This window comes from Pipistrellus kuhlii, unplaced genomic scaffold (assembly GCF_014108245.1).
Source record: "Pipistrellus kuhlii isolate mPipKuh1 unplaced genomic scaffold, mPipKuh1.p scaffold_m20_p_3, whole genome shotgun sequence".
In the NCBI taxonomy this organism is placed as follows: Eukaryota; Metazoa; Chordata; class Mammalia; order Chiroptera; family Vespertilionidae; genus Pipistrellus; species Pipistrellus kuhlii.
Window position 1 is genome coordinate 23,304,154 of NW_023425529.1, and position 17,226 is coordinate 23,321,379.

At 37.1% G+C, this 17,226-nt stretch overlaps 1 protein-coding gene across 1 annotated transcript in view; it reads right to left on the bottom strand.

Moving 5' to 3' along the window:
* Positions 1-5,871: 5,871 nt before the first annotated feature.
* LOC118728676 (ubiquitin-60S ribosomal protein L40-like) overlaps positions 5,872-17,226 on the bottom strand; it is a 28,239-nt gene continuing 16,884 nt past the window's right edge. The window contains exon 2 of the mRNA XM_036455437.1: positions 5,872-6,265. Within this exon, the coding sequence (XP_036311330.1) occupies positions 5,872-6,265 (394 nt within the window). The remainder of the gene's footprint in view (positions 6,266-17,226) is intronic.

The following is a 17,226-nucleotide window of genomic DNA, read 5'->3' on the forward strand; positions in this document are numbered from 1 at the left end:
TCATTACCCCCGCCCCCTCCCCATTGGCTTGGTTGCCTCTAATCGCCCTTCCTGTGGGCCTGCTCACCCCACTCAGCTGGCTGCTCCGTCATTTGGTAACCCCCCAGTGATCCCCCTGCTGACCTGGTTGCCCCACACATTTAGTTGCCCTACACATTCAATTTGTTCTTATTTTATCTTCCACTGTTGTACTTCCTTCTGTGATTTCTGGTATTACTTCTTAAGAGACAAAATTTAATTCTAGTTATTTTTAGCAAATTACTGAAAGAAACTTGTTTTTTGGTTATTTGGTTTTTATTTCAAAATTTCAAACGTAGAAAGTCACTGTAGTGGAGGCTCACACAGAGGTCCAGTGCATAAAATTTGTACATGGAAGGGGGGCCTCTCGGCCTAGCTTGCACCCTTTTCAATCCAGGACCCATTGGGGGGATGTCTGACTGCTGGACATCCCTCTCACAATCCAGGACCACTGCCTCTTAACTACTCTCCTGCCTGCCTGCCTGCCTGATTGCTCCCCACTTTCCCCCCCTCCCCCCCCCCCCCGCCCCGGCCTGGTTGCCCCTAATTGTCCTTCCTGTGGGCCTGCTCACCCCACTCAGCTGGCTGCTCGGTCATTTGATCACCCCTCAATGACCCCTTACTGGACTGGTCGCCCCACACATTCAGTTGCAATAGTCACTTAGGCTTTTATATATAGATATATACACTGTGTATATGTGTGTAATGTGTATATGTGTGTGTGCTTGTCCATAAGTTTGCTCAAATAGTATGTCACTTAAGTTACTGTAATTTATTTGTGCATTTTTTTGTGTGTTTTCCATGCTTCGAGTCTATTTACCAGGCTCTTTAAAAAAATTCTTGTTTTCCTTAATCACTCTTTTTCATGTTTTCACATCTATAATGACTTGTCAAAGTATACAGTGACTCAGTTACTCCACCCCAATATCAAACTTTAACTCTACTCACCCCTTTATTTTTATTTAATTGTATCTACTATATTATTTAACTTGTCTTTAAACTTCTTGTTATTATTTTTACAACCTATGTTTTTGCATATAGATATGTAATATTACTAATTTATTCTCCCATCATTTTTGCATACCACTCTTTCTTGAGTTTGGTGACACTTGGGTAGTACATGCCCTCACACTTTCTTGCAAATTCTTTAAAACTAATTTAATATAAAATTTTGTTTTCTGTTATTTTTTAGCATGTTAAATATATTATTTAATTATGGAAATTGAGGACATTAGACTAAGTGATGTAAGTGAGATAAAGACAAATACTGTTGATGTCACTTGTATGTTGAATTTAAAGAAACAAAAGTGGTAGAAACAGAGTAAGTTGTGGTTATCAGGGATTGGAGATGAGAAAAATCAAGAGATTTGATCATAGGGTACAAAATTCTAGGGATATAATGTAAAGATAGTGATTATAGTTAAGAATACTGTATTATAATACTTGACAGTTGCTAAGAGAGTAGATCTAAATGTTCTCGATACAAAAAGAGAAATAGTAGTTCAGTGACATGATACAGGTGTTAGCTAATACTAGGTGATAATAATTTTTAAAATATATTTTTATTGGTTTCAGAGAAGAAGGGTAAGGGAGAGAGAGATAGATACATCAATGATGAGAAAATCATCAGTCAGCTACCTCCTGCACACCCCCTACTGGGAATCGAGCTAGCAACCCAGGTATGTGCCCTAACTGGGAATTGAACCATGACCTCCTGGTTCATAGGATGGTTGATGCTCAACCACTGAACCACACAGGTCAGGAGGTGATAATCACTTTTAAATATATAGATATATTAAATTAACATGCTTCACACCTTAAATTAGCATGATGTTTTTCAATAAAACTGGGAAAAAATAAATTCAGATAGTAGATATTTTAAATGTTTCTCAATTTTAATTTCTATTATGACAAATCTTAATATATATAAACAAAAGTTATTTGGTGGTTTTTATTGTTAAAGGGATAAAAGATTCTTAAGACCAAAATTAGACTTACCTTATAGACTTACCTTATACTCTGCATTCCTTATAGAGAGGACATTATAAAGCTACAGCATAAACCTTTCATTCCAAATCCACTAATTAAACTTTATAATTTTATATGGGAATCAGGAAAAGAAAGTAAAGATCTTAAAGAATAATAGTTTCTATTAGAGGTTCATTAAAGTATTTGTATAGCCTTGATCACCTGTCCAGGCTTGCGAGTTAGTGAAAGAGGGGGGGGGGGGGTTAAATAGCTGGATTATTACTGGTAGCTCTTTAGTTGTACTTATGAAATGTGTTCATAATAAGTATTAAAGGAAGAGATTGAAGAAAATGGTTACTGAAGGTGCTCAAACAAAGCATGGGAACATATAATTTTATTTGTGCAGCAACCGATAAGATAAAATTAGGTGTGAAGAAAACTCCTTTCATAGTGTTGTGGTCAATCATTAAACATGAAATGAATTTCTGAACTCAGCCTGTTTGCATTCAAATGACGAGAGAATCAAATTTTAAATAAAGAAGAAATTATAAGGTAAGTAATACTGATGTGTGAGTATAAAATATGTTTTCGCATTTCTATGATCACATAAAAGCCTAAATAATTATAAAAAGTACTGATTTATAAATGAAGTAGGATTTTTAGCAATGTTTCCTTCAATATATCCTTTTTTTAAATTTAAGGGATAGTTTTTCTGGATAAGAACTGTGGAGAAAACAGGGTATAGCAAAAGTATAATTGTTGCTAATCTCTTCATTGTTGAGGATCTTGGTTTGAAAGACTTAAAAATGAAACTGAAATGATATTGTCAAGATCAGTATTTCGCTTCAATCTGCAACAATATGAACGCAAAGAAAGAAGAAGGTAAAATAGAAACTTTAGAAACACAGATAGATAACTACAGACATTTTAGCCCAAGTAGAGTATGCAGGTGAAGAAAAATAATTAGTGAGAGTGAGTACCAAACCCTGGAGAAACTGGTGGTGAGATTAATAAAGTCCTTATTATAGATCCATCACTTCAGATTTTCTCATCTTCCAGTTTATGAAACTAGCTTTCATTTTTAATGCATAGCCTCATTTCCTATGGTTCTAGCGTTTTCAAATATAATTTCAAATTCAGAAGACCTAAATGTGACACCAGGTGCCACAGTGAATCTATCATTTTAATAATATTTAAAGGACATTCATAAGCTCATTGATATTATAATCATTCTTTGTATATTTATGTGCTAGGTTTTACTCTAAATAAAAAAAATACCAGAAAATGTTGGCTAAATCTTTATCTTCAAAAGTTTATGTTCAGTAAGAGAGAACAAAATGACAAGTATCATTCAAAGAGCAGTGTGATAATAACTATGAGACATAAAGTCTCTATTTTATGCATTTAGTATAAAATATTGATAGAAAAGAATATTAGCTGTCAATGTGATCTTGGTAAATTAAAGATATGGAATCAAGCACAATCTGCCACAAAAAAAAAAAAAAAAATCTAGGAAAAAAAGACATGTTCCCCTAAATTCTATAACATGTAAAAACATAAAAAGTGAACTGCAAGCCAATAGATCTAACAAGATAACAGAACCTGGTGACAAAAATTAATAGCAGAGCCTAAAAGGAAAATAAAATAAACCTAAGATAATTCCAATATAACGGCTGTGGTCAAACAGTTGGAAGCAGACATTTAACAAATTGGAATTCTGGAGGTTCTTGTAGATTGCTAAGAGGGTATAATAAAATAGAAAATTTGATAGACACAACATTTACATTACTTTTGCTGGAATTTTGAGTTCATGTTGTACTTAATTTCCGGGTCTCTGAGAATTACCTTAATCCGGAAGACTCATGAATTTGATCATTTTATCTGACCTCTTAATTTCCTAAAGGAGATTTTTAAAAATAAAGTGTTACCAAGGTCAGGAGAGTACTAGAATTTCCCATCATTATTTGATGAGGCACAGCTTCAGCACGCCTGCCTATGATACCATCAGGTTGCTAGGAATTGTGGAGAATAATTCAGGAGGAGACACCTACAATACCCTTTTAATAACAAACATTTATTTAAAAAGACACTGCAGCCCAGGCCTGGTGGCTCAGTCGGTTGCAGTATCATTGTGTACACCAAGATGGCAGCACCCACAGCCACAAGATGACAGCACCCAATCCCCTCAGCTTTGCTGTGCACCTGCTCTGGAGTCTCCCAGTCCTCTCAGCCCCCACCTGCCCAGGGCCAGCCCCAGGTACAGGCAGGCCTCAGATGGTGGCTGCTCATCCACCCACGGCTGGCCCAAGGTACAGTCAAGACTCGGATGGCACCTGCCCAGCCATCCAAGGTTGCCCAAGGCTCATGTAACAAGGGCCAGCTGAGGCTTGCACTGCTGGCAGTAGCAGCAGCAGAGGTGTGATGAGGTCGCCTTCCCCTGATTGCCCAGTCACCTCTTGCCCCTGAAGGCTCCTGGACTCTGAAAGGGGACAGGCTGAGCTGAGGGACATCCTCCCTCCCCCCCCCCCCCGACTCCAGTGCATGAATTTTCATGCACCGGGCCTCTGGTTATATAAAATTGTTAGGCTTCCTCTTAAAACTTTTGCAGCTTTCTGTCACATCTATGTACATATAAAAGCCTAAGCAACTGTCCAACTATCCAACTGGTAGCTATGACATGCAATGACCACCAAGGGGCAGATGTCCCAACTTTAGCTGTGACATGCACTGACCACCAGAGGGCATGTGCTCAACGTAGAAGCTGCCAAGCTGTGGTGACTTGGCAGCTGTGGTTCTTGGGTGACACACACAGAACCAGAGAGGAGGGAGCCTGATTCTCTGGTGCATCACCCAAGAACCACCCTCTCATAATCTGGGACTCCTAAAAGGATGTCAGGGAGCTACTTTCAGCCTGATCCCCACAGGCCAGGCCAAGGGAACCCAGGCTGAGGGCCTCTATTTAACATAAAAAGTGGAGGGTAATTTAGTAAGTTACCATTGGCAATATGACTGTCATCAGACTGGAAATTTCTACTGGACAAAACTAGCACATTCTCTCCCCGAAGGCTGGCTGATATAGAAATTCAAATTAAATAAATTTCTTACACAACTCTACAGCAGGAAAAGAGGAATATTCTAATTTGAGTATTTAATGGCAATAGACTAAAATGATGAGAATCACTCACTATTGTGTTGGAGATTGTCTATCTCAAAATTTCTTAAGTTATATTGCAATGGGCTGATAAAAGTGATTTGCTCTGTAAAACGTAATGTGTAATTAATAAATTCTAGAAATGTGCTTCCTCACTGCAGGACTTCTCACAGCTTTTTATGTGCCAGTGTTTTTCTTGATGTCTCAGTGGGAAATCTCATAAACTCCGTTTCCAAAACAGATTTGGGGATGGGGAGGGGTATATCTATCTGCTATCTTCCTGTACTAGAGATCCATAAAGATCAGATTTAGACATCATAAAACTCAAAAGGCTCCAGACTCTTCTCCCAAGATGTGTGGACATCTCTTTTGAGATGTGTGGGCCTGTGTGGCGTGCCTAACAAGTACAATCAATCAGTGAACTTCAAACAAGTGAGAATAGAAGCAGAAATGAACTCCCTGGATTGTTAACTGTGGCAGGGTTATGTAAGAGCTACCAAGGACATGAGACTGGAACAGACATAGAGGAAAGAAAACTTGGAACGGGAAAAAAAAGAAAACCAAGTTCTGATGAATAGCATTGGAATCGGAGGTCAAGCAGTGTCTGAAGTCAACTATACCTCTTAATTTTTTTCCAATCAACACAAGAGAAGTTTTATTGAGACTCATGGCCACAGGGTTCAGAGTTCAGATAGAAGGCTTCCCTGTAGACCCAAGGAGGTAGTAAAGGGGCCTTATTTGACCTCCTTTTTAGGACACAGGTTGTTGGTATGGTCACAAGTCTTCTTATGGCAGTTGACAGTACGTGGATGCAGGTGGGAGGGACACTTGTGACAGATCATCTTATGACAGTTGTACTTCTGGGAAAGCTGGTGGAGGGAGGGTCTGACGATACCACCCCTCAGATGAAGCACCAAGTGCAGGGTGGACACTTTCTGAAAGTTGTAGTCTGTGAGAGTGCAGCCGTTCTCTAGCTGTTCAGGTAGGATGCCCTCCTTGTCTTGGATTTCAGCTTTGACATTCTCAGTGATGTTATTGGGCTCAACCTCAAGGTTGATGGTCTTGCCAGTCAGGTCTTTCTCTCTCTTTCCTCTTCCCCCTCTAAAACCAACTTGCAACCTAACTAAGCTTTACTAACAAGGGCAAAATTAAAAGAGGTTCCTCAACTTTAGTCAATGGCTGGTATTTTGTGCATATTAATAACGCTTAAAATTATCACATTCTTTATTCATGTAAGTCATATCCTATGTAATTAAAGGGTAATATGCAAATTGACCCATTCTCAGTGGAACAACTGAGAATGATTGGTAGCTATGACGTGCACTGACCACCAAGGGGAACACACTCAATGCAGGAGCTGCCCCCTGGTGGTCAGTGCACTCCTACAGGGGGACTTTCGCTCAGCCACAAGCACTAAGGATGTCCGACTGACTGTGGGGAGCGAGCTTAAGCTTTCAGTCAGACATCTTCAAGGGCTCCCAGGCTTCCAGAGGGATGTCTGACTGCCAGCTTAGGCCCGAACCCCTGGGGAGTGGGTCTAAGCCCAAAACTGGCAGGTGGACATCCCCTGAGGAGTTCTGGACTGTAAGAGGGCGCAAGCTGGGCTGAGGGACTGCCCCCCACCCCCATGTTCACAAATTTTTATGTACTGGGCCTCTAGTATTATATATAAAGACAACACCTTGGGAAATGTCTTGCTCTTGTCATCTAATTCATTGAGGTGATTTATTTTATCTTTGCTCTGACTCAATATGTAGTTGTTTTAAATTTACTAAGCAAGAGAATTTTGTTTATTTGCAAGTTTTCCTCATTTTCCCCCTCTGTACTACTGCATTTTAAGTATAGTAATAAATCCAATAAAATGGTTCTGACCAATTATTTTTATGTAAATCTTCCTGACTTGATGGGGTGCTTTTGGTTATTAGGACTGCAGCACACAGTATCTGTAAACTAAGCACACACAACAGTATCTGGCACCTAATAGACTCAGAGGCTGTTGGATTTTATCCTAGAAAATGTAATCAATCTGCTATTTTTCTATTGCTATGGGTATTGCTCTCTTTGGAAGGCACATGTGCTCAAAAATTTGGTCTGCCAGTCTCTGTCCCCCCGCCCTCCAAGAAAAGATGTTCCTACAGTGAGTGATGTTTTTAAGAAATAAATATGTTAAAATTGCTAATAACTGATATACTATTAAGTTGAGGAGACAGAGGTAAGCTAGATATACAGGGACTGGGACCAGGGGGGTGGGAATAAAACCAGGGGACCCAACTAAGTGGAGTTACTAAGGCACCCCAACTGGGCTTAAAAGGAAGGGCATATGAGAGAGTCATGATCTTTGAAATATATGAATGTTGCTAAAACAGATGATGTGCAGATTACCAGTCACAGGACAGTGAGGCATATAAACATTCCCAAGAATGTTATTAAGGCAGAATTCGTTGAAAACACCAATTACTGAAAATACGTACTTGAAGGTGGAAAACATAGAATGCCCTAGGCTTAAATCTGAACTCTAGTTGATTACAGGTTTAATTACAAATTAGAAAGAAAAAGGCCGATTATTTTATGTCTTATGGCAATAAAATGTATATTCATTCTTAGCCTTAGAACATATTAACTGGAACTGCTAAGGCTTAGCTTGTCCTTAATGGTTTTAACAATAGTGTTACATATTTCTATGCACTATTACCCCAAATGCCACGAATTATAGAAGCAGAACAACTTTGTCCTTTAATTTTAACAAGTAAAAAAAAAAAAAAAAAAGTAAACTTGACAGAATGTTATTCCTCATATAGCAGTCAAAAATATATATTTCATTTATCCTGCATTTGTCCCACATCTTTAACTCTAACCCCTGAAGGTGGTGAGGAATGTAATGTTTGCTTAATAGAGTCATATAGCTCATGAGGCATGATTCTTCTCAGTGCAAAACCATGATTCTACCAATCAAAATGAGCTGCTTTGTGCATTTAGAGAAGTATTTCATTTCCAGAAGGTGGTGCTCTAGAATAGCTGGAAACATGCTTGCTTCCATCTGAAACAAAGCAGACCTCCATTCATTAGCATCCAAGTTAAGAAATTCTAAAACCCAGAGTACTATTCAAGCCAAAAAAAAATGCCCTGCTTCCCTTTCTTTAATAGCATTAGAACTCAATCTTTTTCTGTGTCAGTAACCTATCGAAATAGCTTATTGTCTGGGAAAATTAGCAACACAATTGTTCAGAGATTGCAGAATTAAAACAAAATAGACAAAAGCATAAGGGGATTTGATAGAAAAGTAAGCCAGTTTTATATAACACTATATAGTTTTTGTTTTGACTTTTAATAAAGTTCATTTATAATTGTATTTAAATAACATTTGAAACCATACAATTGTATGATATGCAAAATCAGATAGCTATGGAAACTTGTATCTCCCTATGATTACTAAGAATATATCTGAAATTACAAAAACCTTGGCCTATAAAAAGCATATGGAGAAGCTGAAAAAAGAGTAGGAAATTAGAAGAGATATAAAAAAAAAATTCTTCAGTAGAGAAAGGACAATTTTGCCTAGTGAAAATGTATGTGGAATTAGAGAGGTAATAAAGTTTGACTCCAGTAAATTGATCCATTTTCTATGTAGAAACAGATGGGGAACTTTTGTGATTTTGCCTGAGATTATAAATATTTCCAGCACATTTTTATTTTTGTCAGCAATAAGAATTTACTCAATGTTCAAAAGTAAAACGTATTTAGAATACCAAAGTCCACTTAAACTGTAAACTAATAATTTTCTGAAAGAATTGAAAGTCTTAATCATAATCATTTATTATATCCTGAGAGCTACTTGTCTATTTGAGTATAGTTGTTACAATATACAAACCACTACTGCATCTCTAAAATAAATAACTGTAAAGTATGTGAAATTACAGGCTGACTTGAGATAAATAATGTAAAATATATTTTGTGCAGCACTTAGTATATCACAAATGCATCAATGAGTCTCACTCTTACTTTACTAAGGTACTACAGTTTTAAATAGTTGATGAGATCAAGAATAGAATTCTCGATTCAAACATTTAAATATTAGAGGCGTGCATCATGGGATTCCTCAGCCTGGCCTTCAGGATTGCGCTGAAACTGCTCTTCAACTTCCCCCAAGGGGTTCTGGATTACTAGAGAGCACAGGCCAGCCCATGGGAACCCACTGGTGCACAATTAGAGCTGGGGAGGGATGTGGAAGGTTGGCCAGCAGGGGAGGAACTGCAGGAGGGCTCCAGGACATGTCCAGCCCATCTTGCTCAATCCCAATTAGCTAGACCCCAGCAGCAAACTAACCTACAGGTTGGATCATCTGCCCCCTAGTGGTCAGTACATGTCATAGCAAGTGGTTGAGCAGCCTTAGGATATCATTAGCATATTACCTTTTGATTATTTGAACAGCCTATTGGTTGACTGGACACTTAGCATATTAGGCTTTTATTATATAGGATGCATGCTGTTGTATTATGTCTGTCTTTCTTGAAATATGAACCAAAAATGTTTGGATTATTCAAAATTACTTATCTGTTGTTTTGCTTAAATTACAGCTTCTCTGTAGTGTCAGTTCACAATGCATTATAGAAATATATACTGCACTCATTTGTAAGGATTTGGATGGATGCTTGCAATAAACCAGTAACTTATCTGAAAGGAGGAAGACTGAGGGGGACAAGATTACTTGTGACCCTTTGGCAATATTAATGTCTCTACTTATAACCCATCTCTAAATATAATATCCTATTCAAATATGTTAAATATGTGAATTACATTTATTTTTCTTTAAATTTGTCCTCAATTAGAGTTGTTTATAGAAAATGGATATAAAGAAAATTCAGTTGCAAAGCCATAAAATGCAATTCTTTCAAATATTAACATCTGAAATTAAGCAGACCAAATATTCAAATTTAAATAAATGTTTCCAGTTCTCAGACAAATGGAGACATTCATTACAGAATTTTTAAGCAGGGTATAACTATGTACAGGCCACAACTGCAGATAGAACTAACACAGTGTTCATTCCTAACTCTCAGTTTTGCTCAAAGACTGAAGTGAGGAGGGATCATTATATTTTAATCACTCTCAACATAATTATTCACTATGTGCATTCAATTAGAAGATAAAATGTAACATCTTAAATGTATTTTATATTTGCTATGTACCAGTACAGACTCCTTTGCCAAATATACATATATACAAACCACTAATGCATCTCTAAAATAAATAACTGTAAAAAATGTGAAAATATTACAGAGGGTACTTATTGGGAAAGTTCAAGAAAAAATGAGGAGCATCTATTCTCCCCTGGATTATATATATATTTTTAGAACTTCAAGCTCATCTTTACTTAAGTCAATGTTACCTACAATGTGTATGTTTGTAAAAAATTAGGATAATCATTATATTAAAAAGTGAAGATTGTAATTACTCTGAAATTAAATCGCTTGTGGAGAGACATATTTTTTCAAAGATTATTTTATTTGATCCTAAAATATCCATAAATGATTTTTGTGGAATACATTATTCTATCTTTAAAGAGAGGCTAATAAACTGAAATGGGATGTCAAAAAATGTAAGTAAAAATTAATTTGATATAGGACTATCAGTTCTGGCCACGATAGAGTAATTTTCATCAAATTTACAATTATGCTATGTGTAATTACAAAATTGGACAAAATTGGAAAACATAGAACTCTGGAGTGTGATTATTAACTGGAAGCAAATACATAAAAATGAGATCTACCTTGGATTATTCTGGCTTTTTGTTAGGGATCACTGTCTAATTTAAGAAGTGGAGTCCAAACACAGAACAGCAATTCCTTGAGTAAAAGAACTAAAGATTGAATTTCTAGACCACCAAGGAAACATCCGTGATGAGAGAGAATCATTGATCGGCTGCCTCCTGCTATTTTCAGGGAAGGAAGGCTACCAGAGAGAAGATGGCTGGACAGATAACTCTTCCAATCTGTCAGTGTCCTCTCCAGTCTTTGTTCAAATGTTAAGCTCTCCATGCATGGAGAGACACTTCAGACTGGCACATTGCTATATAATGCTACAAACCTATCAAAGGTTCAGGCATTGCAGTGCTAAACCACATTATCAACTTCACCAGCCAGAGAGGAAAAGCCTTCTTGAGCACCATAGGAATTCAGCTGAAAATCCAGAATTGCCAGGGCTCAAAAACAAGGCTGATCCATCCCCTACTGTAACCAAGCTGGATAGGATCAAGCTGAGCCAGTAATAAAATAAAATCACTTGCATGCCAGAGCCAAATTAAAGACTCCTCACAGTTTCCTGGCATAATCAAGAATATCTACAAAGGAGGAACTAATCTATGGGGATAGAATTTAGCACAGTAATCGTGTTTAGGAACAGAGGTGGGAATTTCTTGGGAGAGGCGTGATGCCATTTTCCCTGGGAAAATGAAAATGACCTATATCTGGACTCTGGGTTTTATAGGTATAGGTATTTTTCAAAACTCATCAAACTGTACACTTAAGATCTATACATTTCACTGAATATAAATTATGTTTCAAAAATAATATATTCAAACAAAATAATAGAAAAAGGGAGGCATTTTAAAAATGTGTTGAATTTTTTATGAGACAAAATAGGAATTTTATTCCTTGCTGTATTTATTTGGCTCCAGAGAACAACAAAATGAGTAAAAAAATAAAGGTCAGTAATTTAAAAAAAAACTTTTTTGTGAATGTATATATTTAGTAAAAACAATGTAATAAGTGTGTTCAAATACAATAAGGCCCAGCCCCAGAATCAAGATCTATTAACAATGAAATCTTAAAATAAACATATCGGTGCTTAGTATGTTAAAAAAGCAATAAAATGTGAATAAAACACAGACTCGATAATATAATAGGAAAGTAAAAATATATACATGCCAATTTTATACAAGGCAGGAAGTGATACAGGGTGGAGCAAAAGTAGGTTTACAGTTGTGAGTATGCAAATCAATTTATTCTTGTAGTATCATTTATTAATTATTGTATAATTTCCATACAAAAAACTGTAAACCTCTTTTTACCTCACCCTGTATATGACTCAAAATTTGTTGAGATAAAAAGCAATGCAATTTCAGAACAACAGAAGATATTAAGAATATGTGAATAACTTAAATCCAAAAAAGGTAAAAGTAGACTCACAAGGAAAATATCATCAGTGTCCATGGCCACTGTATCCTGTGGTTGTAGCTCAATGATCCCCGAATCCTGAAAGTATTCACATATCTTTATATCTCAAATGTCCACAATATAGTTCCAGTTTATCACTATCCTTACATTCAAATTCTAATTATAGATGGTACAGTAAAGCATAACAATTAGTAAGTCAAATTAGCCAAAAGCCAATCTGTTAACTTCGACACATTTTCTTTTAATTTCATCCTATTGATTTCAGAGAGGAAAAGAGAGAGAGATAGAAATGTCAATGATGAGAGAAAATCATTGATCAACTGCCTCCTGCACACCCCACAATGGGGATCCAGCCCCCAACCTGGGCATGTGCCCTGACTAGGAATCGAACCATGATGTCTTGGTTCATAAGTTGATGCTCAACCATTAAGCCATGCTGGCTGGGCAACAAATGTTCTTTAAACTTTCAAGAGGGTCTGGTCTCAACTCCTTAAGCTTCATATCTCAGCTCTTCTCTCACCCTGGCAACCCTATGAGCCACAGGCAGTGAGAATTTTCTTATCTTTTCCAAAGAGGAAAAAAGATGCATATTAAGCTTGGATTTGAGAAACACAAGCAATTTACTCTAATCAGTTTAAGGATGGAGGAGTAATATGTGTCTTGATTGTGTTTTTATTTTTTTTTAATAGAGGAATTTTCTCAGCCTGTCTTATTAAGCTGAGAAAAAAAGTCTAAAATCCATTTGAAATCAATCCTCTATTTTTGTGAGCACTTTGTACTCTAAACATTAAATTTATATACACTTAATGATCTAAGATAGTTTTTAGTTGCTATTGCTTCCTAGAATAGATGTCTAGATTTCATAAAATCACATTTCAAATTATGTATGACCATTATTTCTCAGCTTTATACCAAACTATGTGAATCTATGACAGAATGTTTAATATGTGAACCTATGACAGAATGTTTATTGGAATCACTGTAATAATTACTGGCCTCAACATTCAATAGATAAACTCTTCATTATAAATATTTTCTGAAAATAATTATTTGAGAACAATTAAATTTTTATTCTAAATTTTTGGAATATCAATACTTTGTTCTATTCATACAGAAATAGTCAGTTTGAACCTCTGCTTCAATTTTGTAAGTAATGTTAGATTTTAAGAAAAATAGTCATTTTAATCTATTATTATGTAAACTGTGCTTATATATTTTTAATCCAAACTCAAGATACCCAAAGTATAGCAGTGTAAACAAGAAAGAATTCTCTCTCGCTCTCCCTTTCTTCCTTGTATTTAAGGTAAAGATAGGAAATAGCACTTCAGTTTTGTCATCCTTGGTACTCTACGCATTACCATCTGCCATATATTAGGTCTAGTAATAATTAATGTTGTTTTCTAATACTTTTTTAAATCGAATTTATTTAAACAATACAACAAAATTTAATCAACAGTATAGTTGCCGTTGTTTTCTACTACTTGTGCCCAATGCTCAGGAAGCATTTTAATCCCTCTGTTGTAAAATTCTTGTGATTTTGATGCAAAAAATTCGGTCAATGCATTTTTGAGGCATTCTTCTTTATTAAATTTTTTTCCAAGAAGAAAGTTTTGCAAAGAACGAAACAAATGGTAATCAGAAGGGGCAATATCAGGAGAATATGCAGGTTGAGGAAGAACTTCCCATTCCAACTGGTGCAGTTTTTCAGCAGTGATTCTTGCAGTATGCGGTTGTGCGTTATCGTGGTGAAGAATTACGCCCTTCCGCGGGTTCTTTTTCTCTTAAAGCTTGGGCTAACCTTTCCAATTGGGCACTATACACTGCACTTGTAATGGTTTGGTTAGATGGTAAAAGTTCATAATGAAGAATTCCTTTAAAATTCCACCAAACACACAACATCACTTTTTTTGCATGCAAGTCAGGTTTTGGCGTGGGCTGCGGAGCCTCATTTTTGTCCAACCATTGAGGCCACCTTTTCAAATTAACATACAGCACCCATTGTTCATCTCCAGTAACAATTTGCTCTAAAAACGGCAAACGGTTTTGACGAGAGAGGAGCGAACTGCAAATTGTGACTCTTTGATTACAGTTGTTGTCTGTCAACTCATGAGGAACCCATTTTCCAAACTTTTGGACTTTGCCAAGTGCACGCAATTGATTGGAAATTGTTTTTTGTGAACAATTTAAAGTTGTTGCAAGCTCTTGTTGGGTAATTTGAGGATTTTGCACCAAAAGAGCTTGAAGAGCTTCTTGATCAAAATTGGACACACGGCCTCGACCACTCTTGTCATCTAACGAAAAATTTCCCTGGCGAAATTTCTCAAACCAACGCTGGCATTTTCTGGCGCTAACTGCATCTTGACCAAGAGCACTACAGATGTTTTTTGCAGCCTCACTTGCTTTTCTTCCTAATTGGAACTCGTAAAGCATGCAGTGCCGAATATGCTCTTCATCCGCCATCTTCTTAGCTCTAGTTTTGCAACAAAAACCAAACCAAACACAAACCTTTTCAAGCAAAACTTGTTAATTGCACTTCACACGTTCTGTAGATACCACGTGTTTGAAGGTTATGTCAATTCAAGTCAACGCCAAGCAAGATTTTAAACGAATGTTTAAAAATGACATTAATTATTACTAGACCCAATATGTGCGTGTGTGTGTGTGTGTGTGTGTTTGGAAGGGGAGCAGACATATTGTGCACATGAAGTCCTATTAAAGGAATAACTGGGAGAATTACATATCACTTATTTTCACATATCATTGAATAGAACTAATAACTTGCCCACATCTAGTTGAAAACTAAGCTGGGAATGTGGCCTTTGACTGATGGCCATCTACTGTAGGAGCTGAAAACTTGCAGTCCATTCCCAAATATTCAGGTGCACACTTCTTCCCTCTATACACTCGTGCACCTAATATTATAAAGTCCCATTCAAAAAATGGAAGAGTAAAGTATTATAGTAGTAAGTATAGCTGGCTTCCCCCAAAATTGAAAGAATAGGAATAGCAAAGATGTCATTCTTCAAAGCAAGGATCAAATCCTACCAGATAGAAATTTTAAACTTTGCCTGCTATGCGATTTCCTTGATGAAATCCTGATTGTATTATCAGAGAGTAATTCCTTTGTCCCTTGTCATTTATGGCTCCAAAATTTTCTTGACTTTGGGATATTTCTTTTTGTTATTTCTACTACCACAAGGACTAGTTTGCTTGTGACCAGCCTGATTTATGCTCATTCTTTGTTCTAAAAACTTCTTAAGTATGTGAGGTCTCTGACTCATATATTCAGGGTTCCCACACATATCTATGTATTACGTTTGATTATCTTCTCTTGCTAATCTAGCTCATGTCTGTTTGATTATTAGACCAGCCAGAAGAACCTTTGGGGGTGGAGGAAAGTTTATTCGTCCTGCAGTGTGGCGCGGTGAGCAGATACACTCACTGGCTGGAACTCTGCACGTCCCCACGCAGTGCCGCAGATGAGGAGATCCTGGGGCCTCGGACACAGGCCAGCGGAAGGTAAGGAAGGGTTCTTACCATACCACTCGTGCTCAGGTCTCTCGGCAGGATCGGGTAGAAGCAGATACTGTGAGAATCCTTTTCTTTTTTCAAAAATTTGATTATCAGAAGAAAATATTTGTGAAACCAGTGACTGTTGGTTACCTGGTACAAGTATTCCTGGGTTTGTGGGTTTTGTTTTTGTTTTCTGTCTTTGTTCTGTTTCTCTCCTTTCATCTTGTTGTATGTCCTGAATAGTTGGCCTAATGCTAGTGAGAATTTTCTCTCTGGCTTCTACCATCCAGGGTGCACTTGTCAAGGTTTCCCTTGCTCTCTATCTGGCCATGAGAGACTCTCAAGGGACATTTCTCTGTCTGTCTTGTTCCTCCCAGTCCTGGTCTCAGGGAGAAAGCATGTGATTATCTCTGTGTTGGGATAGCTGTTTAAACACCGGGCTCCCTATCTTTCTTAGACTCACTCTTGGAGGACCCTTTATTTTGTGAGGATTTTCTTTCTGCCTTTCCCCTTGGGCATGCCTTTTGCATCCACAGTACTAATTTGAGTTGCTATAGATCCTAAGCCAGACAATGGATCTTTTTAATTGGAAAAACTTTTAATTGGAAAAAATAGAAAAATGATATTAAAGAGCCCTCATGTTGTTATCATAGTAGTCATTAAGGTTGTCTTATTAAGATGAAAGGACAGAAATTAACACAAAAATCAGAGTCTACTCAGACCTTTTTCTATTTGCCTCCAGACATTTTCAAATACTGTAAAATATCAGGACACTGGAAGTACAAGTGTCTTGCACTTTAGAAGAAGAAAATTGAAAGAAAAATAATGGTGAGATTTTACCAAAAGACAACCTGAACATTTTATGTCCTGAGAACTGAGCTTAGTATAATAATTGGCAGGCTGGAAGCTTCAAAATATTGCCAGACAGAAACATGGTCTGAACTCCATTTATGGCTGGAGGCCCACCAAACTCTTGCCATCCCTTAAGGAAAGTATAATCTAAAATTACAATGACTATCATGAGGTATTTGTCAATTAGAAAAATGGGATAAAGAAAAGGGACACTGGGTTAAAAGAAGGATGTAGTACAGTACTTATATAGGCTGAATGGGCCAACCTTACGTATAGTATTTACATAATCCTGTTGGTCCCAAAGATTAAAGTTCCCCAAACAACTCTGCTCTGTTACCAGAATGAGGAGAAATTCATAAGACTGGAAAAGGAGATTGCAATAAGAAACCTGACCAGGAATCGCTAAGACAATAGTAAGGATGGTTACATTGAGTTAAAATTGATACCAGGGCTAGGGTCCCTTGGCTTGCCCCCTCACTGGAGGCCCAAAAGCCTTTTTACTCCAGAGTGGGCCAAATGGTCAGGAGATAGACAAGAGTGATTTCCAGGACT